General features: G+C 38.2%; 2 protein-coding genes across 2 annotated transcripts; both read right to left on the bottom strand.

Annotated features, from left to right (window-relative positions):
- Positions 1-1,444: 1,444 nt before the first annotated feature.
- Positions 1,445-12,060, bottom strand: LOC131799745 (mucin-2). Its single transcript, XM_066170931.1, has 12 exons — positions 11,968-12,060; positions 11,133-11,201; positions 10,214-10,572; positions 9,633-9,771; positions 9,092-9,208; positions 8,526-8,630; positions 8,169-8,246; positions 7,762-7,800; positions 4,654-5,799; positions 3,284-3,442; positions 2,604-2,911; positions 1,445-1,678 (listed from the first exon to the last, which is right to left on the bottom strand). The coding sequence occupies exons 2-12, from the start codon at positions 11,170-11,172 to the stop codon at positions 1,538-1,540; spliced, it is 2,631 nt and encodes an 876-aa protein (XP_066027028.1). The 5' UTR covers positions 11,173-11,201; positions 11,968-12,060; the 3' UTR covers positions 1,445-1,537.
- Positions 12,061-13,168: 1,108 nt separating this feature from the next.
- On the bottom strand, positions 13,169-22,311 carry LOC131799746 (transmembrane protease serine 9-like). Its single transcript, XM_059117446.2, has 13 exons — positions 21,556-22,311; positions 20,910-20,931; positions 20,508-20,615; positions 20,153-20,263; positions 18,931-19,721; positions 17,634-17,699; positions 17,015-17,081; positions 16,415-16,773; positions 15,849-15,987; positions 15,323-15,358; positions 15,040-15,099; positions 14,429-14,470; positions 13,169-13,979 (listed from the first exon to the last, which is right to left on the bottom strand). Exons 1-13 carry the CDS (start codon positions 22,309-22,311, stop codon positions 13,189-13,191), a joined length of 3,348 nt encoding a protein of 1,115 aa, XP_058973429.2. The 3' UTR covers positions 13,169-13,188.
- Positions 22,312-22,658: the final 347 nt, after the last annotated feature.

The following is a 22,658-nucleotide window of genomic DNA, read 5'->3' as shown; positions in this document are numbered from 1 at the left end:
GATAAAAATGTTTGGTGTTTCGCTAAAACTCAATTCCCGGTATTTTCAAATAAAACGAAATACACCTCCTTGACAATAGGCGTAGCACGGTACTTCGTCTATTGCTTATGGTCTTCTTATATATTCTTACCATAAGGAAAAGATTTGCAGGAAGAAATACGTACCTGACTGATTCCAATGTTATTCGCCTGATTTTGGCATCGAGATTTTTGCACGAAAATTGGCATGGAATTTCGAAGTTGTTAAGAAACAAAAACACGGTAGCTCTTGCCATAACACCATGTTTTTAGGAAGATAGTAAAGTTGACTCATCCTTTCCTGTTAAATTCATAACTTTTAAACAGAACTATCAAGCAAGAACTCTTACTCGACGAAAAGGTGATAATATCTAATTTCCACGAATTTCGTCCTCTAGATTTCATCTTCCTTTTTCTAGGAAATTCATCGATGTCACGTCATCCGAGTTAAGTGATATAAGGATAAAAACGTTTGGTGTCTCGCTAAAACTCAATTCCCGGTATTTTCAAATGAAAAGAAATACACCTCCATGAAATAGGCGTAGCACGGTGCTACATCTATTGCTTATGGTCTTCTTATGTATTATTTTATGTATTTATATATTCTTATTATAAGGAAAAGATTTGCAGGAAGAAATACGTACCTGACTGATTCCAGTGTTATTCGCCTGATTTTGACATTCGAGATTTTTGCACGAAAATGGGCTCGGAATTTCAAAGTTGTTAAGAAACAAAAACACGGTAGCTCTTGCCATAACACCATGTCTTTAGGAAGGTAGTAAAGTTGACTCATCCTTTCCTGTTAAATTTATAACTTTAAAACAGAACTACTAAGCAAGAACTCTTACTCGACGTAAGGTTATAATTTCTCATTTCCACGAATTTGGTCCTCTAGATTTGACCTTCCTTTTTTCTAGGAATTTCATCAATATCACGTCATCCGAGTTAAGTGATATAGGGATAAAAATATTTTGTGTCCTTAAAGGAGGTGAAATATAACTTTCTCAGCAAAATAAATCTTATTTTAACAAAGATTTGATTTTCTTTATTAGGGTTTTCCTACTGTTTTACTTTAAACGAACTGTCATAGTTGAGCGGCACCAGACATTACTTATCAAAAGACCGCTTTATTTTTTCCGCAATCACTGAATGTGCGTCATTCCGGGATTTCCGAGAAGAGTGAAATAAGGTGATATTGAGAGCATCGACTTATCCCAGATATTGCTGTCGGAACTCATGGTTAAGATGAAAGACGAAGACACAGAGACGTTTCCCTTGAAAACATAAAGCTGGCTAAATATAATAACTCTTAAGAGTTTTTTTCGTAAATGCATGGTGCAGTCAATAAATTGACAAAATATCGAGGAGAGAAAACAGACAACAAATTTAAGGAGTAAATGAAACTTTACTTAATGTGTTTCCATATATCATCTGCATTTACAGCTAACATCGCCCTATTCAGATTTTCTTCCATAAAAAGTTATTGAGAGAAAGTTAAAGTTTCTTTTTAGTCGTAAATCTTACTGTTTAGGCTTTACATTTGATTCAAACAGATTGACTACGTTTCCGGCTGGTTTGTATCGCGCCACCACGTACACATTTAAGTTGTCTTTGGTTTTTGCCTTTGCCATTCCAAGCTCATTTGAAGCACCCCAAACCAACTGAAAAGGAAAAAAAATCATTTAGACGACTGACAAATATTACGCAATACAAAAACTTAGTCGATCCATTTTTAACGGCTTAATGAAATGAGAGACGGAACTTTTCATAAAACATACGTACTTCACTTAACAAGGGGTACACCGTTTCCTCAGAGGTAAGAAAGCTGAATAGAAGTGCAGCAAAAAAAAAAGGGCAAAGTTAATCATAGTCAGGTTCCCTAAGAGATATTTAATGCGCTTCATTCATCTTGCATCACAGTAAATTCGAGCAATATACAGGAACAACAGCAACAAAGGGTGGTTTAGAATCGACCATCCTTCTCTCTCAACATCTGAATGTGCGGTACAGGTGAATATCCAGAGAGAGGGGGGAAAGGGGGAGGAGGGGGGAGGAAGGAGAAAGAGAAGAGTTTTCATTAGTTGAGATAGTTATTAAGATAAAAATGTACAATTAGTGTATGGTCCCGAGGGAAACAATTTTTTTTTTGTCTTCCCGAGAGTCCTGATGTTTCCCGAGACGAAGTCGAAAGAAACATAAGGACTCGAGGGAAAACAAAACAAACTTGTTTCCGGAGGGACCATACATTAAGTGCTTTGCTTTCATATATTTATACTTTCCCTTAAATAATCATAATTATGGGAAAAACGAGCTGTTGCATTCGGCGCGCGGGCAACAATTGCGCAATTGTATCTCGGTCGGGATACATTTAAATTTGATCAGGGGCACAAGACCAAGAATCAACTTATCACAGTGCTCGTTTTTTTGAGTGAAAGTCTAGGTATGTAGCATAAACTGTTGGTTGGGGTCTGATTGAGTCTATCAGCGACACCGCGTTTCTAAAACACAAAACGTTATGACGCTCCACGCTCCTGGTAGGCAAATACCATCGCTTATAATCCTGTCATACATTTTTATATCTTTTACCTGTGAAAAATGGCCACTGTCCTTTGAAAATTTAGGCTCTTTAAAGTTGTACAGTCCCACTTCGGTGTACCATGCATCAATTGCCCGCAGTAATGCCTTATCATCACTGCCAACCTCGGCCAGATTTTCACCATAATCAGTCGCACTCTCGTTCTCATGTATAAGTCTCTGTTCTCTGGCTAATTTGTCGGCCCAGTCCTGCGCTTTTGCTGCCATTTCCTTGTTCCAAGTTAACAACGGGGCCTGGTGCATTGCTCTGTACATGTTGTGAAGCATCAACGCATCTTTACTTTCATCAGCATTGGGGCCTACGGAGAAAATAAAGCGGTGCACAATATTACCTTTCTCAAAGAAATGAAGTTTTGCGACCCTTGTGACGATATTAGCTTTTACCATGCCTACCAGGCCTGATTTTCATGCATTAATGATAATGATTTCAATCACCAATAGTGCTTTTTTAGTAACAGAGCTAAGAGTCAATTCCAAATGACACAGATCAGTATACAAAATAATCGAGTATAAGCAATCTTGATGCAAAATGTATGCAAAAAAGTGATAAATGAAAATAAAACTCGGAAAAATTTGTTCTATCAACCTATGTCGCCCAATTCAGGCAAGATATTCTGTATACATGAAGCAGCTGCATGAAAAGGTCTACCACCATACGTAAGGCTTCATACCTCTATCTTGACAAAGAGGACCCCAGTATCCCTCAGGACACGTACAGGTGGCATTGCCCTCCTTTACTTCACAGGTGCCACCGTTCTTGCAAGGATTTGGCTCGCATGGGTTTAAAGGCAGAGGCTTCGTCGTCAGTGGGACTGAGGTAGGCTTTGGACCTATATTTCAGAAAAAACAAAAAATTTATTTCAATAATAGTGGTTTCTCAATGAACTTGACAACTATTATTCCGCCAATTCGCTTTCATTAATTAATTCTTAATGTTATGTATAAATTTCAATCATGATTCAGGTATTGCACGAACTCGAAGCAGACGACTAACTCTACCATGCGAAATATGTTGTGGTGTATGGACCACTGTATTAGTTTCTAGGTGAAATTGACTGCATGGATGGGCTTGTTCGAGGCTTTTCATTTATATGGAATGCTTAATTATGCCGCTGGACTCGTTGTCGGCCATTTGTCCTGTTGAATTACCTGAACATAGTATGTAAACAATCTATTGCTACTGTCGAAAAGAAAAGGCCATTCCTATCGACCAGAAAACTACGAGATTCAACCAGCCGAGGAGCCGTGTTAGTTTTACAGTAGATGAATTGATGATGCCCTTGTGGCCATCAAATTTATTCCATGAACATTTCGTGGTAAATCAATCGACAAGAAACTTTTTCCGGTAACCACCACTTCGTTTATGAGTTAATTTTTCTGAAATCTAATCACGATGTTGAAAGAATTATTTGTAGTGAGATATGGATAGCTTAGATAGATAGATTTTCTGCAAAAGATGAAATTAACGAGGAAACATGCTTAATTGATGATCATGAAAGTCAAATCATTTCATCTTTTCGTATAGGGTAAGACAGGTTTTATTCAGAGCACTTGGTAACGGCCAAGGCACGTTCACAAACAATTTTTTATTGCTTTTTAAACTATTGCTTCCTTCAGATCCGCAATGTTAAGTTCCTTTTCCAAAAATTGCAATCACAAGCGGTGGTTTTATATTTTTTTCGTATAACATATGCATCTATTTCACGTTTTCTGCCCTTCCTAAGATTTTGGAACCGTCGTTGGGTAACAAGTGCCGTTTTTGAGAAATACCTTTAAATGTAACGTAACTTTCTGATGCATAACAAAGGCATTAGAAAAGCGCAAAACACTCGAAAGCCTCTTCTACTGTTGATGCCAGCTTGAATTGGATGGGTTTTGAAAAACTAGCTGGCCAAAAATTTGACGTATAGTCAATTCTCGTAGACGCATCGGATTCCAACCAAAAACGGTACTTGTTCCCACGACTGAATACTTAAATCATGGTTGCTCATGCTTGTGAACACACCGTGTCCTTCTCCAGTCTTGCAGTGACATTCTGTACCTGTTGTAACCGTAGATTTGGTCGTTTGTGTTGTCGTAATATTTGTTATCCCTGGTTTTGTTGTGGGTTTCGTTGTTTCTTGTCCTACTGTTGTTGTTGATGTCAATGTTGACAACGTAGTACCAGTTGTTGTTTGAGCACTGGATAAAGTGGAAGGTTTTGTTGTTGGTCTGGCTGTTGTTTTACCTGTTGATGTTGTTACAGTCGGTGTTGTTGCCCCTTGACTTGTTGTTATTTCTGTGGATGCGGTGGTTGATAATCTTGATGGTTTACTAGCAGATGAAATCGTTTGTGACGTCAACTCTGGCTTTGTAGTCGTTACAGTCGTTGGCGTTGTCTGTGCAGCTGTTGTCGGAAACTGTTGAGGAGGAGTAGTTGTGGGTACTGTTTCTCCAGGGCTTCCCGTGGATGACGGTTTTGTTAATTCTGGTTTTGTTGTTGTCTCAGATGTTGATGTTGTCTGTACAGGTGTTGTTGGAAATTGCTGTGGAGGATTACTTGTGGTAGTCGTAGTCAAAGTTGTTTGTTCTGGGCCCGCTGTCGAGGAAGCAGTTGTCATCTGTGGTTTTAAAGTGGTTCCTGGGGTAGGTGTTGTCTGTTCAGGAAACGTTTGTGGAGGATTCTTAGTTGTGGGTGTCCCAGTTGTAGTTGTGGACTCAGAATTTAGTGTAGATGAAGTGGTGGTCAGATCTGGTTTCATCGTGGTTCCTGTAGTTGGTGTTGTCTGTGCAGGCGTAGTTGCCGGAAATTGTTGTGGAGGAGGCGTAGTCGTTGGTTTTGATGTTGTGATCTCTGAACTACTCGTCGTAGTTGTACTTGCCGTTGTTTCTGGTGGGGTTAGTGACAGTGAGGAAGTTGGGAATGTCTGTTCTGGTTTCAGCGTGGTTGTGGTTGTTTGTGTAGTTATTAGCTCAGGTTTTGTGGTAGCGGTCATGGTTGTTTCGTCCGTCGTTACCTCAGGACTAACAGTTGTAGCTGTTGTTGATTCTGGTTTTAATGTTCCAGTGGTCGGGGCAGTGGTTTTTGTTGATTGTGAGCCAGCCGTGGTTTTTGTTGTCGTTAATGTTTCTGGTTGCGCTGTTGTTGGGACTGTTTGAGTTGTTGTTATTCCCGTAGATTGTTCTGGTTTGGGAGTTGTCATATTCCCTATCGATTTTCATCGAGAAATAAATGCATTGAACAGCTGGTAAGCATTTTTTGAAGGTACTTTATAAGTATCGGAGATCTAAGGAAAAATTATTCCAAAAGACCACAGATGACATTTTTGACCCGAAAAATATTTCCCGCCAAAGCTTGGAAAGTCTTTTTTACAACCAGACCTACCCACGACATACTTTCAAATATCAAAACGTAGGAAATAAGAAGCGTGATCGAGAGATTTTGGTCCTCTCAGCGAGGAAAGCACGCGAAAATCACCATAATCTTAGTCATAGTAATATAATGGCATGACGTGAGAGTCTCACGTGATAGAAACGTGCGATTCGCCTCACTGAAAAGCTTCTTCTCTTATTGTAGCTTCAAACTTTGATTGTGAGTTTCGTATCGGTATGTGATCATTTTTTCTGTTTCTATAGCTCTTAAAAAAGATTGTTTTTGTTTTAATTTCTATTCCTTTCGATAAGGGATGTTTGAAGTCTAGTCCGATGGTTACTTTCATCATTTAAGTATTATAATTATCATAGTATCTACTGATAACAATTCTGTTATTTACTTATAATACTTAGTGCAATTAGAATCTTCTCGAACCTGAAATCTATTACTTGAATTATTTAATGCAAGTTCAAATTAGATTTTTAACGAAAATTATAACAGTTTGTTTCAAAGTTGATGGTATTCTCACCTTTTATCGCGATCCTATCCAATGCGATGAACAGTTTCCGAGTAATATTTGATTACTGGTTATTTAATTGGGCTGTATTAAATAAATTAATAGGAACTATTTTCAATATTAGTTGGTTAGATATATGCTTTCCATTAGAGCTAGAAAGACGAACTCAGAAGCTATTGTTAAACTTTTTGTTTTCAGGAAGGTATTTAATGATTCTCGCCATCAAAACAAAACCCATCCATGAACAAAGTCGAAATAGTGAAGAGCGAATTTAAGCCTAAACGAACTCAGACTCAAATTATAACTCAGCTATATTGTTTTTTTTTTGTTTATCGCTGTTTTATCAATATGTTCACTCGGTCAAACCTGGAAATAACCCTCATATTAAGAACGTATCAATTGGGCTGGGTCAATTTCAACAGCTAATGCGCATAAGGCTGTTCCCCCCCGTATCCCGTTCAAAGAATAACTAAAAGAGCAAAGAACTTGAGAGGAAAAAAAAGGATTTTTACGAAAGAATACAAAAAGAAAAAAGGATTTTAACAAAAGAACAAAAAGGATCTTGACAAGAGAATAGTGCATCTAATTTACGTGAGGAATCAGTTACTTTGCGAAAAGTAACAGCATGCAGATTGCTGCAAATTTTGCATGCCGTTACCTCCTCCATTACTCGTTTCTTTTGTTGTTTTTGTCGGGCGAGCGGTACCTACCAGGTTTAAATATGTGGTAAGTTTAACTTGTTGAAAATAAAAGCAAGTCAAGGTGACTCCTCGATCGCTATGACCGTTTTTAATATTGTGACTTAATGGTAATTATATTTAAAGAAGTCAACGTCATTGGTGACTTTCTAATGAATGATTAAGGGCATAAATGCGAATTTTTCAATTAGGTATGAATATGCACACAGTGAACTTTTTCTCCTCTGGATTAGGTTGATCAGAGTTAGATCTCAAAAAAGAAATTAGAGGAAATTCATATAAAAAGGGCTATTCATGATTTAACCAAAGATCTGAGATCTCTGAGATCTAGTTCTGTCTTATTTAGGCCAACTTACGAAATATGGACGAATCTAAGACTAGCTAGGAGAAATAGCGAAGTTGATAGCAGCAGATAAACGATAACTTAGAACTGACCAGACATTCAGTTGTCCGAATTTTCAAAGAGGTTTTCATTGCGCAGGGTTAACATTAATTTACGGGTTGATGGAACCCTCATTTAAAATAGATCTGGCACGATTTAGTGGTATCGCCAGAAACACTTCACCATTTAAGGTTTCTTACCTTCGGGAATTAAGGTGACGTTAGGTCTACCACGACATTCTAAAAGGTAACAATGGCAAAATTAACAACAATCAACCGCAAGTCTAGCGATCACAATATGTTACGAACCAGCATGAAATAGACCAACAAGAAAACAAATCTTCGTATCCTTTAAAATTTCAGGTGTAATACTTCTGTTGGCGTATTCGATACAGACGTTACCTTATACGTTATTCAGAAGTGAGTAGTCTGAAATGTCTTTTGGTTTTTCCCCCATTGAAAGAGAATATGATAAATTAGCATATGTTTTTATAATGTTGAACAGCTCCTTCTATTATTTCCATCCCCTAAATTGCAATTCGATGAATATAAATGATGCTTACAATGATTATCTTAATATATCATAAATTTTCTGTGGAGAGCCTCACTTTGAACAACGGCATAAGTGGAGGTCGTACTGTTCACCACAAAATATTGGCACTGAGAGTTATTTTTCGGTGCAGGACCTGGGCAGCATAGAAAGAAAATGTCAATTGCACAGTAATCTGATGATCTGAATTACTCAGCACGTCATCTCTGTCAGAAAATTATTTTTCATGAAGTGCCATTGATTAAGCCAAAGAAATGAAATTGATTATTTTATCAAGAATTATCATTGAGAATTTACGTATCAAGTTTTGTCTAATTCATTCTCGAAGTTTCCCATAATTCTGTCATTAATCGTATTAAAAAAAAAAACCTGAAAGTACATTTCTCACGTTAAAAGTTTAATGTTGATACCCTACCGGGTGGTTCTCGAGTTGGCGGAAAAACAGTAGCGCTGCCGTTTTTCGGCACACCAGTGTTTGGTGAAGTAGCCGAAGGCAGTGGAGTGGGGATGCTACCTCCGCCTGTCAAAAAAAAAACCAAACGTCATTTACTTTATTTGTGTGACATTGAAAAATGGCTGGTTCATTTCATTGAATACTCTATTATACTTTTTTTACGTTTAATTGCGAACTGACCCTAATTCAGAAGAAATATATTACTCATTAAAAGCGCCATGACAAACCATCAAATGCCATGCGTGAACAGAGCCGGCCTATTCTTAGTAATTCTAACTTTTTGAATGATTATAAAGCTGTCTTTGAGAAAGATGGCAGATTTTGATTTCTGATTATAACTAAATGCAGGAGGCTTGTCACATATGAATTGACTAATGGCTTAGCTACATGTAACATCGAGTGGCTCAGAGGCAGAGCGCGAAATTCTGAGGTCTGGAGCTCCTTAAGCAATGCAAACAAAGGCTAAAGGGCATAAAAAAGAAGCTATTAAGGTTTGTGCTGGTCTCCTAACTAAATCATAATTTTACCTGATGCAGGGGTAGCGGCAGCAGTCGCGTCGTTCATAAGAAGAGTCCCTGGCCTAGTGGGCGTTGGAGGGGACTGGGTAGAAGTATTGACTGAAGCTGTCGGGTCTGAAATGGTTCCTAAATTTTGAAATACATAACATAGTTAGGTACCCAATATTCCAGTTTCACTAGAATAATTTTTGAGAACAATTTTTCAATATCTTATGGTTTGTACCTCTATTTTCTTTCTGTTATGTATTAAGCTCCTTCAACTAAGATCCCTCCTACCGAGTTCATCAGAAATGACACTTCCTAATAATCCCTGAAAAGGCCACAAAATAGAAGCCAGACGTTCTACTCACGTCCACGCATTTTACACCTGTACCCCTGGATTTTACCATATGGTGAATATTTGCCTATCATATTATGATTAGCCAGCTAATGAATCTGACAACTCTCTTTCGAACGAGATTTATTTGATACCAGAGTGTCTATGGCTATGGCTACACAGAGGACTCATTGAAATGCAAATAGGTCGTGATTAATTTATAACAATATATACCCGGAGGAAAAACATTGTCTTTAAAAATGGCGGGTCCCCCTCTGTTTCCACGAGGACTGTACCGAGCCACAGCTATGAAACCGTACTTGTTGCTCTTTGCAGTTCCAATACCAAACTGACGGGAGTTTTTCCATACTTCCTATAATTAGATGAACATTTATAAAAAACACATCCCAGTTTTATAATGCGAGAAGTTATTGAGCACAATGAAACTAATAAGAGTAAAGGTTGATGTCTTTGTTTTGGTAAATCATTCAACAATATCAGGTAGGAAAAGCAAAAACAAAAGCCCGGCCCACTAATAATAATTTTTCGTCTAGTATGTTTATTCATGGGAAATATTCATAAATTATTTTTATATCTTCGCTAAAATGTAGAGAATGTAATCCAAACCCGAACGAGAAAGGATTAAAGAAAGGGAAAGTGTTTGGCGGGGTAGAATTACCCATTTTAGTCCCTTAACGGTGTATCTTCTTTCTCGGGAAAAAACGGAAAAACAATTACCTTTTCCTTTTTTCCCTTTTTTTCCTACTTTTTGGGTAACGAATTCGTAATTCATTCTTAGACCAACAGGTACTTGCCTGTGTAAAATGCATTACCACGCCCCCGGGCGTTTTGGGTTTTCCCATTCCAAAGTCATAATTTTTGACCTCATCGTACCAGCCGTCAACGATCTCTCGACACTGAACGCAGTCGTCCCTCTTGGGTCCTTGACACTTCGCCTTGTACGGCTTGAAGAAAGCCAAATTTTCTCCTTGGTGTTTGTCTTGCATACTGCTATAATCGTGTTCGAAAGTGTCACTTTCAGCCAAGAAAGTTGCCCATGTGCGAGCATCAGCTGCGAGAGCTTCTGACCAAGTGAGGTCTGGAACACCATGTCGCCTTCTCAATAAATTGGTCGAAATTAAGCAGTTTTCGTCAAAAATATCGAATGACGAGCCTGTGAGGCAAATTTTAGATTTCAGCTTTCACCGGTTTCGTTACATATATTTCCTCTTATTTGAATCAACCTTTGACTACAAACATCTGCGCTTGACATTGAGAATTCATTTTAACAAGAAACAAGTTCTTCACACTTGTGATACATCTTTTAAGTAACATAAATATTTCGTGGAGTGTTCAAATTGGGAAACTGTTGTGGGTAATGCTCAATCATCTTCAATAAAGATAAGTAGCGGTGTTTAAAAACAGGCCTTTTAATTAATGGAGAACAGAATATGTCACGATTATCATTTATCGTATCATCGTTCATTTTATTACCCATTCCAAAATTAACCAGTTTTTCCATACCATAACTTCACCACCGAAATACTGGTAAGTGAAACTTTTCAATAGGTTTTAGAGGATTACTTAAACATGGTTGCTGGATCTACAAATCTATTTTGACTTAAAAACACTTTTGGTCTGCGTCCTCATCACTTTTATTTATGAATAATACTGACATTTATAATGGCTTCACATGATAAAATAAACGAAGAGAAAAAGTGTTATGTACAGTACCCAGGGTGAACAAGACTTGAAAAACCACAAAAACAAGCATGTCGTTGGGCTGATGATGATCCGCTAAACCTATTGTAAAATGTAACATGATTTAAAACCAAAAGATCAACACTCTACGGATTGCAAACCGAAGCACACTTCGTATGTTGCGGCATCTCTGCTCTGTGATTTGATATCAATGTGAATAACTTTAAAGTTACTGAAATTGAAATACAGGGTGTCTCTCGTTGGAAACCTACCTGCTTTGAAAGCAAAATCCTCGCAGTAAAATTTACGTTTCGCATACATTAGCCATAGATCGTTTTCAAAAACTTGTCATGACCAACAAATTGATCATTGATTTAAAACTGACTGCGATAACGCGACTGTAGGTGATGCACGCTTAGACATTATTTTGCGCTGTCAGTTACACGTGCAACTTAGTATACTTCAGTTTAAGTACAGCCGAAGAAGTATGTACTTAGATTGAATATGATCCGTTAGGTCTGGTCCAGTTGGTGTATGAAAGGTGAGGGTGTGTGAAGAAAGCTAGCACTTGAATCAATTGAGCCATTGAAAAGTTATGGAAACACTCTTATCATGAAGTTTTATTTTGAAAGACATTGAACCGAATCTCAAGTATTACTCAGTTAAATTTTTTTTATTGAAACATTTAATCGCAGGAATCGAGCCTATAATCTCCTAATAGGGAACGATTCACCGGTGTCCGACTTTCTTTGTAATGTGACATTTCTTACAATGTGATAAAAGAAAAATTAAGATAGTAGAGTGATATTTTCCCAGTGTTCAATAGTTTGATTGATATAAATTTAATAAAAAAGATTGGTCCACTCACCAGTCAGCCTTGCTCCAGCCAAGCTAACGCAACATTTCTCGACGTAGCTTTCCTCGTGTCGAAATTTCAGTTTTGTTTCACCTCATTACTTTCACTTTGTTGAATATAGTGATCGAGTTCAAATGTTATTTATTATTGAAAACTGAGGTTGTGCTTTGTGCCACAAGATGAATAAAGTTGTACAGGTGGATGAATGAGAAGCTTAAACGCTTGTTGAACATGTCTCTCTCGAGAATGGTTAAGTGCTCAGGTTTCTATTATTGTTAAGTCTAGATGTTTAAGTAATTTGTTTTACAGTGATTTTCTAATGTGTTGCTTAACCAAATTTTACACACAGCATAGTCAGATACAACTGTAACTTTGTTACAGGTATTGTACCCATAACAAAGCAAAGACAACCAAATGTCCCTTCGTCTTCTTGATTCCATAATTTTGATTGAGCCTCGTAATGACACTTTTAACGATTTCTCAAAGGATCACGGTATGAGTTGTCAGCCTCGTTGCGATGTCTGCATTTCTCTATTGCTGTCCGTTCAGTGGCATCTTTTTTTTTTATGCGCTTTCGTATGAGTCTTTTTTCTTTTAATTCCAACGGCAGATTGTAATGACTTTTTAAGTCTTCAGGCTCTGACCTGGGGTTATCTTTGGCATCGTAATGATATCCGACTCTCGCAATCAATTGTTTAGTTATTCATATTTCATGCTGTGGTTTTCAATACGTTTTTCTGAGCCTCGCAGTGATTGAGAAATTATTTTATGCTTCTACGTGTCCTTAGGTTTAGCGGTGTCTACGAGTAGTTTTTGATCCTCGAAACCGTGATTTCTGTTTAACTTCCTCAGGTGAGAGAGCGAGTTGGTAATCTTGTTTTCGAGTTGTACATTTTCCTTGATACTCGCAATATTTTCTCTCAACAAGAAGCTGTGGTTTGGAAATTAGAGTGGAAAATGAGATTTAAAACACCATCCCCACTCTTGTCTGATCCGGAATTTTTGTATAGTATAAAACAGGGTTGTGTAAGGAAAAGGCACAATGGGAAGTGCTTTCTTATCGGGACGATTATTTATCAACGGAAGTAATGTCAGTTATAACACACTATCTGGAGCACCTCTTTTTAAGTTTGCAATTTTAATTTATTCATTTCAAGAGAAAGAGCCATCCATAGCTTTAACGTATGCCTTCTTTAACCTTGAATTTATGTGTTTATCTCAGACATTGATTTACTACTCGTTAGCCTTTATAGTAGCTTGCACCCAGTCCTTCAGCACCTGTACTTTGGAATAGACACCATACGCGTTAGGCTGAGCACATCCCACTCCCCAGCTGACAACGCCAGTCAGATACCAACGGCCCTCATGTAAACAGCTCAGCGGTCCACCACTGTCTCCTTGACATGCGTCTATTCCTCCTTTGGGAAAACCTGCACAGATCATGCGGTCTGTAAGCTTCTCGCTATATGCCTGTTTGCACGTTTTTTTGCTAACCAGCGGTATCTTTGCCATGCGCAGCATTCCGGCTAACTCTCCTCCTTGCTGTGTTCTTCCGAATCCAGTTACGTAACACTTTGATTGCTCGTCAAACGTCTCGCTACCATCTGGCATACACACGGGTCGAATGTATGTGCTAAACTCTTTAAGTGGTTCCTCCAGTTGCACAAGGGCGATATCGTAATCCAATGTTTTAAAATTGTAGTTTGGATGCATGATGATTTTCTTTGTTTTTACTGAGATTTCTTGCTCCTCTTTATTCGCCTTGTCAAACTCACCCAGCTTCACCACTAACACAGCGTTTTTGTTCATACTGAGTAAGTCATAAACGCAGTGAGACGCAGTGGCGATCCATTCTTTGTTTATTAGGGATCCTCCGCAGAAGATTATGTCATTTGCATCACGTTTGAATCCTGCTTGCCACGGCCAGGCACCTGGATATGCGACTTCACCTCCAACAATACGGCTGGGTTTTCTGATTCCACAAGTCATGGAGTTCCCGTTTGGTCCAGAGCTTGTCGTAGGGGCTGGTGACGAGGGCGGGCCGAAATTAGGAAAAATATGCATGAGCAAAGGTTGAAGCAGATGAAGCTTGTATATTGTTGGTTTCGATTTCGATCGTAATGTCAATATTTATACAGATTGCGCCCTTATAATACTTATAATTCCATCCTCCTTACATTCTCCCCTCAAATAATGTTTTAGAGGTTGAGGTCATAGGGGAGGGGGGCAGCGCTAAGAGTCGTCGCTGATAATCCATACATATTTCTAACCAAGTAGGCTTATTCCCTTTAGTATGCAAATAATCACCCTCGAATAGCCTGACGGAAACCACACGCCGTGTGAGTATATTCTGGCATTGACCAATATTTCGTCTCATTTCAATTTTGTAAGAAATAATATGATTGTAACTCAGTTTTTCTACTGGAACTACTTTTGGGCTAACTACGAGAAATCAAAAAAACACTCAGCTTACCTTGCGTCTCATTTTCTTCTGGGTTTATCCCTTGAGGAAATTCTAGAAATCAATTTTAAGAAAATCAAGGAACCAAGTTAACTAGTGGACTTTTGTAAGGAATGAATTAAACAGCTTTATAGCATAGCTAGTAAATTTGTCTAATCAAATTCAATTCAGCGAGCGTGCTTCATATTCCTATTTTGCACGCTCATGACGTCAGCAAACAAATCCCTCGAGAAAAGATTTTCCTTCGGGTTGAAAATGTTATAAAACAATTGGTTCATACGTCAGCTGTGCGTTTATCGAGATATGAAGCACTTGGGAAGTTTGGAGAGCACTCAAGAAGCTAGAGGCATCTTTCGTGCTCTCCAAACTTCCCGCGTGCTTCATATCTCAATGAACGTCGTTATGATAACATAAACATTACCTCAGACAAATACGAGAACTACACACAAACGACATCACCAACATCATAAACGCCATGATTGTTTTTCGAGTCATTGATATCATCTCCATCTAACACAAATATATTGATGTTTTGTTTATTGAAATTCTTTGTGCGTCCATTTTGTACTTCCCATTAACTCTAGTGGGTCCTCACCGCCGTGAAGTGAGGTATTTTTACTTACTTTGCACGACTTTGGTGATCTTTATTACAGTTGTTTCTGGCTTCGACTTTGTATTTTGATCTGTTATGTTTGGAAAGGAGCAATGATTTACTAAAAAAATTAATTGTGTGCAATTTTTTTTGGAATGTTTTTACGGAAGAGACGAATAAAATGTAAGAAATGCATTTGTTAGGATGATAGCGAGAGTAAGTTAGAGTAGTAATTTTGCAATCAGTGCATATACCTTTAGTTCTCGTGAGGGATTGCTAAGTAGTCATGGTAGCCTGTTTTTTTTTTTTTTTACCTGTTGTATCTAGAGAAACGTTTCCAGATTTTTGACCTAAAAGATAGATCATACATGCATCATATTCTTCCTGTCTTCGAAGTTATTTAGGTTTAACCAACTTATCGGATTGTAACAGACGTTTCGAAACCGAATCGTTCATCGATTAATTATTTGCCCATTTATTTATCATCTATCTATCCAAACTTAATAGTCTTTTTCCGTTTATTTCCATATGTACGAAAATGTTATGTCCGTCCTTACACGTGTTGCAGACATTTTAACTAAAAAGGGGCTCGGAGAGTTCCAGTCAGTTTAGTAAACCTGAGATGTAGCTGAGGGTTTCTACAACTGTGGAAGATTCATTAGCCGAGTGTTATAGAAACACGCGAAATGTATGCTACTGCTCTACGATATTTATAAAAAACTACCCACGATTCTCATGCATCACCAGAAGGTTTATGTTCTTTCACCTCAACGCACTTATCGACCAATGAGAGCAGGTGTAATATCTCAATCATTCTACGAAAATCTTTAGTAAACGCACCTGAAGGAACGACGTTCTGCAGAAAAGAAACAGTTCCACCTGTGCTTCCCATGGGACTATATCGTGCTACTATTATCAAGCCATGTTCATTACTTCGAGCACTCCCCATCCCTAGTTCTGTTGTGGACTTCCATACAATCTGTGTTAGAGGACATTGTGTTCAAGTGAACAGACAAATCGGTTTTAAGCAGCCGGGTGGCATAACGTAACATGTACGTGGAAAACAATGTTTGATAAAATCTGAGAATAACATTTTGAGCTGCCACTAATCGCGTTAGGTTACTTCTAACAGATCATGGTGCCTTTGGGTAAAGCAAGGAAAAAATATCTGTATGTGCGTCTGGGCTCTGATAAATTATGGGCAACAACTTATCGCGAACCCATTGTATGGTAAGATAATTATACTGAAACGTCTTCGACTTAGGTTTCTACTGATGAAACTGAAAACCAAGACATAATTAACAGAGATGTAATTAGCTTTGTTTGCCACAAACAGTTAGTCGGAAATCTATTTTCATTCTAGCGTACTTTGCCCTTAGCTTGAGCAATTTAAATTCGTACATTACCTGATTGAAGTGATGGACAGGTTGACCTGGATCAATCGCAGCACCTTTCTGAAAGTCGTAATTTTTTCCTTCGCTGTACCACTTCTTTACAATATCTCCACAGCCTACACAGCCAGGCTTTTTAGGTCCCTCACACTTTTCAGTTGTCGAATTAATCCAAGCAATGTTTTCTCCTTGGCCCTTTGTGATAAGATCCTGGTAATCATGTTCCACACGGTCCCTATTCGCTAAGTTTTCAGCCCATTTCTGGGCCTCCCCGGCCAAAGACTCTGACCAGCAAAGGGCAGAAGCATTGTGGAGTGCTCTTAACTGATTATGGACACGAACACATTCTTTGTCGAATTCATCATATGCGAGCCCTTAAAAGTATTTAAATTTCAACAAGATTAAATATACAGGAAAGCAAAAACAATATTTTCATAACGATTCTAACACTTTTAGAGTAGCAATGGCCTAAAATCCGGTTTATATGATCACCAGGATTTGGTCAATCAACATTTCGACTCTACCTTCAAGAGTTAAACAGATACTATCTTTTGAATTCTCTTCCATTTGATTCGTTCGTTAAAAGTACTTAGATGATGTATACACTATTCTTACCCTTCAAAGCGAGACTGATCACCAGGAGCGTAAACATAAGGTAACCATACCTCGATAGGCAAATCTCCTAAATTAAAAGTGAGTCGATAAGAAATATTCGGTTATCAAACAGACCGAACTGCCATTTGTTTTCCCTGTAATCAGTATTTCTTATTCAATATATTACATCTGATTGCCTATGTCGCTCACTTAACAGGTGTACTGTTACTTGGAGGGAAAGCCAAAAAGTTTTTCAATCTCAAATCTCATAACTTATCTTGAAAATTGTGTCAGAAAAGTCCCTGTTCTAAAAACAATGAATAGTTGTTTTCGTTGTCAAATATAACGCTATTGTTATATCTAATGCCTTCTAATATATCACTTTCACAGTCGTAATAAGAACGACTGTTTCTGTTGTGAATTCCTCATTGAAATCTTCAGGTCTCTGTTCAAAAAAACTTAGAGATAGTTACACTTAAACGTATACATTTGGCTAATGAAAAGTTGATCAACTGAATATTCAAAGATATTCCTAATCGCACACAATATTGAAATTGTTTAAGAGGGACAAAGGTTACTTCCTCGATACGATTTTTAATAAATGACACTAAACCTTTCTGAAGGCCCAAAAAGAAATCACCTGGAGATTCATAGTTCCTGTAGTCTTCCACCGTAGTAGATACTGTTTGTTAATTTGTGTTGTGAGCTATTGTCCTCCCTCTCTTGCTGGTGGCTCTACACTTTGGGTGTGGCCCGTAACGTCCTTTCATAAAAGATAGAAAACTCTCAAGTTGTGTCAGCAATTAAGATATTCTAACAATCTTCTGAAAAATTACTTAATTCTTCTGGTTACCCCTAGTTACCCAGTAATTGATGATTAAAGCCAGGATATGTCTCTCTCGAGGAGATATTGATCATGTAGTCATCTGACTCTGTGAAAATGAAATGAAGGAAGATATCAGAGTACATGAGAATTATATCTATTTGATCCGTTCAGGCAATGTATTTTTTTTTTGCGAAAGAACCAAGGCAGTTAAAAGCACAGTGTCTCGTTTAAAGGTTTATATTCTTCGTTATTTACAGAACCATTTATTACACATAAAATCAGAATTACTGTCCGACTACTTGCGGTGCATGTTTCAAGTCTCGAGTCAATTTACTCAGAATTTTAACTTGCCTTCATTGCGCTTGAAGGCATAAATGCATCCGTCTCTAATTTTTCATTCAAGTTTAGTGTCTAACCTTTTTCTTATGCCACCAATTTCTTTCAAAAGGGAAAGTATTTTGTCTAAAAATTTGTCTTTGGCATCTCTTAGAAAATACCATTCAAACATTACCCTCCATTTTATATATATATATATTTATATTTATACATATGAATATGTATATATATATATATATATATATATATATATATATATGTGTGTGTGTGTGTGTGTGTGTGTTAAGAGAAAAAAAGGACGCAACTACATTTTCCCGACAAGCCTGTTTCGTGAATCGCTTCACTCTTCAGGGGTTTATGATTAAACCCCTGAAGAGGGGTTTGAATTTTGACTGTACACGATAGAAAAGGGGAATGAATTTCATTCTGCATCTAAGATTTTAGGTTATCCTTCAAGTGATAGCAGTTCAATGTGATTTTTTAATGTGATATTCATTCAGATTAAAGGCTCGGGAAAACTACGGATCATCGAGTTTGAACTTAAAATCACTCCTCGGGAATCTTCACCTAACACCTCAGGAAAGCAATCTACCATTGAATACATAGGGGCGTGGATCACTAGAAATAAAGCACACCGAAACTGTAAGGGACGATCAGTTTTTACACTCTTGGCCAATGAATAGGAACAAAAGATTTATCGAATGATATTCAGTTTAATTCAGTTTTTCCTTCGGGAAAAATAAATTATCAAATTTTCATGAATTTCTTAAAATCAAGTCAGGTTGGTGTCCTCCACCTCGCTGTTTATGATATTGCGAATCCACGGTAAGAATTCTTTCACGTTTGAATAGACACCATAAGTACCAGGCCTCGCACAACCAATTCCCCAGCTTACGATTCCTTTTAGAAACCACTTGCCGTTGTTCATGCAAACCAGCGGTCCTCCGCTGTCTCCTTGACACGCATCAATGCCTCCTTTAGCATAGCCTGCACACAGCATTCTGGGTGTGATCTTTTTATTTTTGTATGCTGCTTGACAAGTTTGTTGTGCCACTATTGGTACGTTCGCTTCTTGTAGTTTTGCTGACACTTCCCCACCCTGCTCAGTGACTCCAAAACCTGTAACGAAACAGTTAGTTCCAGGGCCAAAGTCAATCTTCTCGTCCACAAGACAGACAGGCCTTACAATCTTGGTTAATTTTGCAGGATTTTTAAGCTTAAGCAACGCAACATCGTAATCTAAAGTTTGTGGGTCGTATTGATCATGTAGGAAGAGCTTTACGACGTTTTCATTCACTTCCTCTGGGTCCTTTTTTCCTTGATTGTACTCTCCCAACGATACCTGAATGTGGGGTATATTTCCCGATTTGGAGTATTTGGACATTTCGTAAAAACAGTGAGAAGCAGTCAATACCCACTGAGGATCAATCAGCGAGCCACCACAGAAGATTTTTTCCGATGCAGATCGCTTCAGTCCAGCCTGCCATGGCCACTGACCTCTCTTGGATTCAATTCCCCCGACGATAGAACTCGGCTGCAGTTGCCAAGCAGGTGCGGATGTATTGCCTGCGTCACAAAAAAACAAGTTGAAAACGGGGAATGCAACGAAAGAACAATTACCAACAGAGATTTCATTAGTTTTCAGTTTCTCGGGGTTTGGGTTAATAATGAGTTATAACACTCACGTCATCCCTTCAGCCTTCAGATGCATAACCTCAAAGATTCTGTCAGTCAGGTTATTTTGCGCATTAGATACCTCACTTGTTTTACTTCGAGTCATTCTCCAAGACTTCCTTTTTGATATTTTCCTTTGGTGGAAAAGAGCTCTGATTTTGTGCGACCAATATTTGACCATTATCTAGTTTGTGATTGGTTACAATTTACCAGTATGTCGTCTTTGTGGGTTCCAACAGTCTTCTCGCGTTTTAGTTTATCATTTCAGAGCCATATCGCACCCTCCCAGGTAGGTGCTTGACCGAAAGTATGAGTCAACCTACCTTGAATGCAGGGTGCAGGAACTGAGGGCATCGGTGACCAAGGGACATGAGGAGGTGTCCCGTTGCAAGCTGAGCAAGAGAGAGTGTAATGGCCAAAGCTCAGCACAATTTCTACATAAAGCCAAAAGCTATAATGACTTGAATTTTCTATGATCTTGAGACAATTGTTGGATACCCGATTCTTTGATTCGCCAGCTAATATTAATATAACTTATAATAGCTCTACTGACACTAAAAGGCATAAGTTCTGTTAACAGCCTGTAGTTTAAAATAACGATTGAAAGAAGCAAATATGAAAAATAAAAAAAAAACAATGTAATAATACAAATTAAAAATACAAAAAGTTAATCCCTACCTCCAACAATTACGAGCTTTTCCTGCGTAATGAGGTCAATTGCTTTATAAGAACATTGCATATTTTGATTTGTGATGTTGGTTAGAGTTATGTTTTTTTCACCAGCCCCTTAAAATATGAATCAAAGCATGTGTGTCAAAACTTTAAGAGAAGTACACGAATAAAAGAAATTGGATCGAAGGTTGAAAGCAAAGATGATAGCTAGAAAACTGGTGTACAAATCAAATGATAGGGGGCGAACGACCCCAAAAATCGGTATCTGCAGTCATAATCCTAGCTAAAATATGACAACAATTTATTTTTCAAGAGACTGTTTACCAGAAAGGAATTCAAAAGAATTTTTGAAAGAGATTTGCAGTTCTTGTGATTTGTCAAGTGATATCATTACAATAGTTGACTTACCTGAGACGTTGTTTCCAAATAGCTGAGAACAAAGGATCACAAAGGCTAACATCATAAAAGTAAACATTTTTACCCTCAATCTTTCTACTATGTGTTAGAATCTTTTCTTACAGCATCTGCCACTGGGGGCGTGTCGTTTCTCAGAGAAACGACATTGCATAGCAGGTCATTTTAACAAATTCTTCAAAGTAAAACGTAATGATGTACTGACTGAAAAGCGCAGAACTGTAGCCAATTTTTTAAACACAGGATATAGTCCGTATCGATTTATAACGATTTTGAATAAATTTGTACGTGCGCAATAAAATCCAAATCTTTGGTGACAAGCGACAGTTGACAACATGAATTTTGCTTAAACACTCTGATGAAAATGAATTTTGCTTACACTCTGATGAAAATGAATTTTGCTTAAACACTGATGAAAATTTCGCAAATAAAACGCAGAAAAATTGTCTCATGGAGAAAGGTTAAATTGATGCTCCGAAGCAAATGCGATAATCAGTTTGTTTCCCGACTTTTTAAATTTAATTAAAACAATTGAGCAATGGCACGTGTGGTCTTATGAGAATGTGTCGTTGTAAAAATCATGAAAGTTTAACTGATGCCCATTATTACACGATTATCGTTAATGCAACGATAAGATTCAGTGTTCAGGTTCGTCTCCTGAAAGTCCCGTTATTTTCTCTATCCACTTCATAGCCTTTTTTATATCCGCATAAACTCCATAGCTTCCTGGGACAGCACAACCTCGTCCCCAGCTCACTAGCCCTTTTAAATACCAATTGTTACCATCCTTACAGACTAGCGGCCCTCCCCCATCCCCCTGACAAGCAACAGCATTGCCTTCCTCAAAACCTGCGCAGAACATTCTCGCTGTTATGGTGCGATCCTGATAAGCTTTCTTACATGCGTAATCACTTGCAATAGGTATTTGAACGGTTATCAGTTTCGTAAAAGAGTTATTTCCGGGTTTTGGCGCTCTGTACCCAGACACAAAGCAGACCGTCCCTGATTCAAAGTCTAATTGTTCAGGGGGCAACTTGACTGGACGAATGTACATCAATGGGCCTTGTTCTACAGGATCTGCGAGCCGTAAGAGTGCAAAGTCGTAGTCTTGAGTATCAGAGTCGTACTTATTGTGAAGGAACACCTCAGTCACGTTCGAGGCGACTCCGTCTTTGTTCCGAAGGTCTTTTTCACCTATGATTACCTCAATTAGTGGGGTTGGCACGAAGTCCTTCATAGCGTAAACACAGTTTCCAGCAGTAAGAACCCAAGAACTACCGATAAGTACGCCGCAACAAAATACATTTGGTTCATTTGGTCGTCTGAGTCCCGCTTGCCAAGTCCAGCTCTCGGGGATCCCTTGGCTTACAGCCTCTATGAGGGCCGACTCCTGCATATATAACAGCTGGTCGATAAGATTACCTGTGGAGAAAAATGACCGTCGCACTCAGTCTGAAGGTGAAAATGTCTTCATGTCGCTGGAAAAGCTGTGCCAGAGGTACTAAAGCTAATTGAGGAGATTTAGACCAAGAAAGATATTAAACTCAGTAAACGGTGGACCTGGGCACGTACAAATAAACTGAGGCACTAATACGTTACAACGAGTGCAGATATAATTTATTTGCCCATTTTATTCTAGTTTACGCTCTTTGAATATGGAAACACATAAGCATGGTCTAAGCTACGTTGCACACATGCAGTCGCGCCGTTTTCCAAAGATTTCGGCACAATGGTCCATGGATA

Source organism: Pocillopora verrucosa, chromosome 1 (genome assembly GCF_036669915.1).
Source record: "Pocillopora verrucosa isolate sample1 chromosome 1, ASM3666991v2, whole genome shotgun sequence".
NCBI lineage: Eukaryota > Metazoa > Cnidaria > Anthozoa > Scleractinia > Pocilloporidae > Pocillopora > Pocillopora verrucosa.
Note: the sequence above shows the minus strand (reverse complement) of the source record. Positions and strands in the feature narration are given on the sequence as shown.